The sequence below is a fragment of the Physeter macrocephalus genome, chromosome 19 (genome assembly GCF_002837175.3).
Source record: "Physeter macrocephalus isolate SW-GA chromosome 19, ASM283717v5, whole genome shotgun sequence".
Lineage (NCBI taxonomy): Eukaryota > Metazoa > Chordata > Mammalia > Artiodactyla > Physeteridae > Physeter > Physeter macrocephalus.
Genome location: NC_041232.1, coordinates 10,513,820 through 10,517,207, shown reverse-complemented (window position 1 = coordinate 10,517,207; position 3,388 = coordinate 10,513,820). Strand labels below are relative to the sequence as shown.

Sequence of the window (3,388 nt, the reverse complement as noted above, 5' to 3'; positions counted from 1 at the left end):
ACTGTGTTGACATTGGCATTGGTAGTGCAAAAGGAATAGCGGGTAAGTAACTCTACTGATACCTTAGCATGATTCATGGCAGTGGTACCAAAGCGAGTTATTCTTCACTACTATGTGCTCACAAGAAGAAGAAGAAAAAAGCTAGTTTCATTTAAAAATGTGCCTGATGAAGCAGTACTTTTATTAAATCCCAATGCTTGAGTACACATCTTTTTAATATTCCGTGACGAAATGGAAAGTACCGATAAAGCACTTCTGCTGCATACCTAAGTATGTTGTTGTCTTGAGATAAAGCCCTTGTACCATCAATTGAGTTAGGAGTTGAACTAGTCATGTTTTTCATGGAACACCGTTTTTACTTGAATGAATGACAGACAGACTTTGGTATTCAGATTTGGGTATTTGGCAGATATTTACTCAAAAATGAATGTACCACCCTTTCTGGCAGTGACAACCTCCCCACGAGAACGTGCCTCTCGCAAAGGATCTCCTTCATCCCTCTCCAGAGGAGAAGAGGAAACACAAGAAGAAGCACCTGGTGCAAAGCCCCAATTCCTATTTCATGGATGTGAAATACCCAGGATGCTATAAAATCACAACCATCTTTAGCCATGCACAAACAGCAGTTTTTTGTGTTGGCTGCTTTACTGTCCTCTGCCAGCCTACAGGAGGAATAGTAAGGCTTACAGAAGGATGCTCCTTTAGACGGAAGAAGCACTAAAAGCATCCTGAATTAAGATGAATGGGAAACCATCCCAATAAACACATTTCGGATTAAAAAAAAAAAAGAATGTACCAAGTCTGTCACTTCAAGGAAAACAATAGACACTATGGTTACCAATGATAAAATTGGAGCTTTCCAGTAGAAATATAAGAATTTTGGAAAACTCATACACACCTCAGTGAGCTTGGTAGCTTGCCAATACATAAAGACCATTCTGATGAGATCAGTGGTTATATTAATGAATGGTATTTTAAAATATATATAGTATAATGACATGTGACAATATTTGGAAGATCTGCATAACTCAGTGAACCAATATTTTCCCAATGACTGATACATACTTTTAAAGAATCAATCACATGGGTAAAAGATCCATTCAAAGTGAAAGGTAGATCAGTGGATTTCCTTGATGTGGTTTTAGATTCCACCTTGTAACTAACCTTTAAGAAGCTATCACTTGTCGAGTTTTGGTGTATTATCAAATAAAAATACCTTCAACAATCAGAAAAGGCTATTAAAATATTCCTCCTTTTCCCAATTGCATCTTTGTGAGACCAGATTCTCTCCATATATTTCAACCAAAACAAAACATCACCACATTGAATGGAGAGGCAGATATAAAACTCCATTTTCTTTTTTTTTTTGCAGTACTCGGGCCTGTCACTGCTGTGGCCTCTCCCGTTGCGGAGCACAGGCTCCGGACGCGCAGGCCCAGCGGCCATGGCTCACGGGCCCAGCCGCTCTGCAGCACGTGGGATCCTCCCAGACCGGGGCACGAACCCACGTCCCCTGCATTGGCAGGCGGACTCTCAACCACTGCATCACCAGGGAAACCCAAAAACTCCATTTTCTACTGTTAAACCAAACATTAAAGAGATTTACAAAACTGAAAAACAATGCCTTTCCTTTTACTCATTGTTTTTTGGAGGGGAATATATATTTTTCATTAAATACATTATGTTAAGATTTAATAGGTTTATTTTAAGTATTTAAAATAAAAATTAAAAATTTTTCTGTTTTAATTTTTAATACAGTAAATATCAATATCTAAACCTATATAAACTAAAGTTTTTTGAGATCTTTGATGATTTTTAAGAGTGTAAAGAGGTTCTGAGACCAAAAAGTATAAGAACCACTATTCTAAATAGTTCTCCAAACTTGGGCTGGTCTCCTTTGACTATTCACAAGAAGATAGTACTTAGGGCCAAATCTGTAGTAGAAAATGATCACTTCCTAACCAGGTTAGGCAGGGGAACATTGTGAAGAAGGATCCTCAGAAATTAGAGTTAGCATTGTAATAGTTCATTCTCACAGTAACAGGCAAGTCTAATAGAGTAGGACCATTGAGTTTAAGGAAGGCAAGAAAAAGACCTTTGGGGAAAGACAGGCTGCAAGTCTGCATCAGGAAAAAAAATAGCTGAAACAAATGCCTTTTGATTAGGAATTCTGTTTGCTCTTGATATGTGTGTCCCTAATCTATTTACAGGAGTAACTTCTCCTTTCCTGATCAAAAAAGACAAAAGGGATTCTTCAGTTGGGTCTCACCATGGGCCCAGAATTTCTGCTCAAGAGGGCATAATAAAAAGTGTGAGAACAGTGCATTGTTGGAATGGTACCATGGTCAACTTTCAAAATTTAGCTCTGGGCTTCCCTGGTGGCGCAGTGGTTGAGAGTCCGCCTGCCGATGCAGGGGACACGGGTTCGTGCCCCGGTCCAGGAAGATCCCACATGCCGCGGAGAGGCTGGGCCCGTGAGCCATGGCCACTGAGCCTGTGCGTCCGGAGCCTGTGCTCCGCAACGGGAGAGGCCACAACAGTGAGAGGCCCGCGTACCGCAAAAAAAAAAAAATTTAGCTCTAAGATTGATGTGGGAACCCTTCTATGGTCTGTCTCCTTTTCAGTCAACAAGAGAACAAAGTCAGCCCTGAGGCTCAGGACCTTTAGGATTCTGACCTTCAGTCTGAGGGTAGAAGGTGATGTATATACCTGAGTATTCTTTAGGCTCTGAATTTAATAAGGACAAAAAGCCATGAGAAACCATTTGACTTATTTCAGCCGCTCCGTGTCCTGAAATATTCCATCTTACTGTGATGAAAAGAATCAAAATATGATCTAACTCAAAAATGGGTTGTTGTCCAAGAGGAAAGGGAATAGTGATCAATTGTAGCTTCAGATGGGATTGTTTCTGAAAATAGAAGACAGAGCATTACCAATGAGGTCAAAGCAAGAACTGACTGGAATCACCCAGTAGGTTCTTCAGTCCTTGGTTTGATCATTGCAGAAAGCTTTCCTGATAGCACCTTGGATATCGACACAGGCCATCTTGATCACAAATTACTATTTATCTTCCTCAACACTTATATGTGAGGAAAGTAAAGAATAACGATATATATGTGAACCCTGGAGTCAACCTGTCTGGATCTGATCCTGTATCTCTCAAGGCCTCAATTTCCTTCTCTGTAAAATGAGAAGAGTGATAGTACTGACTTTTAAGATTCTTGGGAGGATTATCTAAGATAATGCGTATAAAGCACTTACCACAAGACATGGCACATACTAAGCGCCTAATAAACGGAAGTTATCATGGAGCGTCTTTGCTTCGTATGCCCATCTGTGAGCAGTTTTTTCCGTTATTTCTCCACATAACCCCTTTCTTTCGGGGCTG

General features: G+C 40.3%; 1 protein-coding gene across 1 annotated transcript; it reads left to right on the top strand.

Moving 5' to 3' along the window:
- Positions 1-451: 451 nt before the first annotated feature.
- On the top strand, positions 452-721 carry LOC114484417 (40S ribosomal protein S27-like; the record flags this gene model as incomplete). Its single annotated transcript, XM_028480540.1, has 1 exon — positions 452-721. A coding segment is annotated over one exon (270 nt), but the record flags the coding sequence as incomplete, so codon positions are not given.
- Positions 722-3,388: the final 2,667 nt, after the last annotated feature.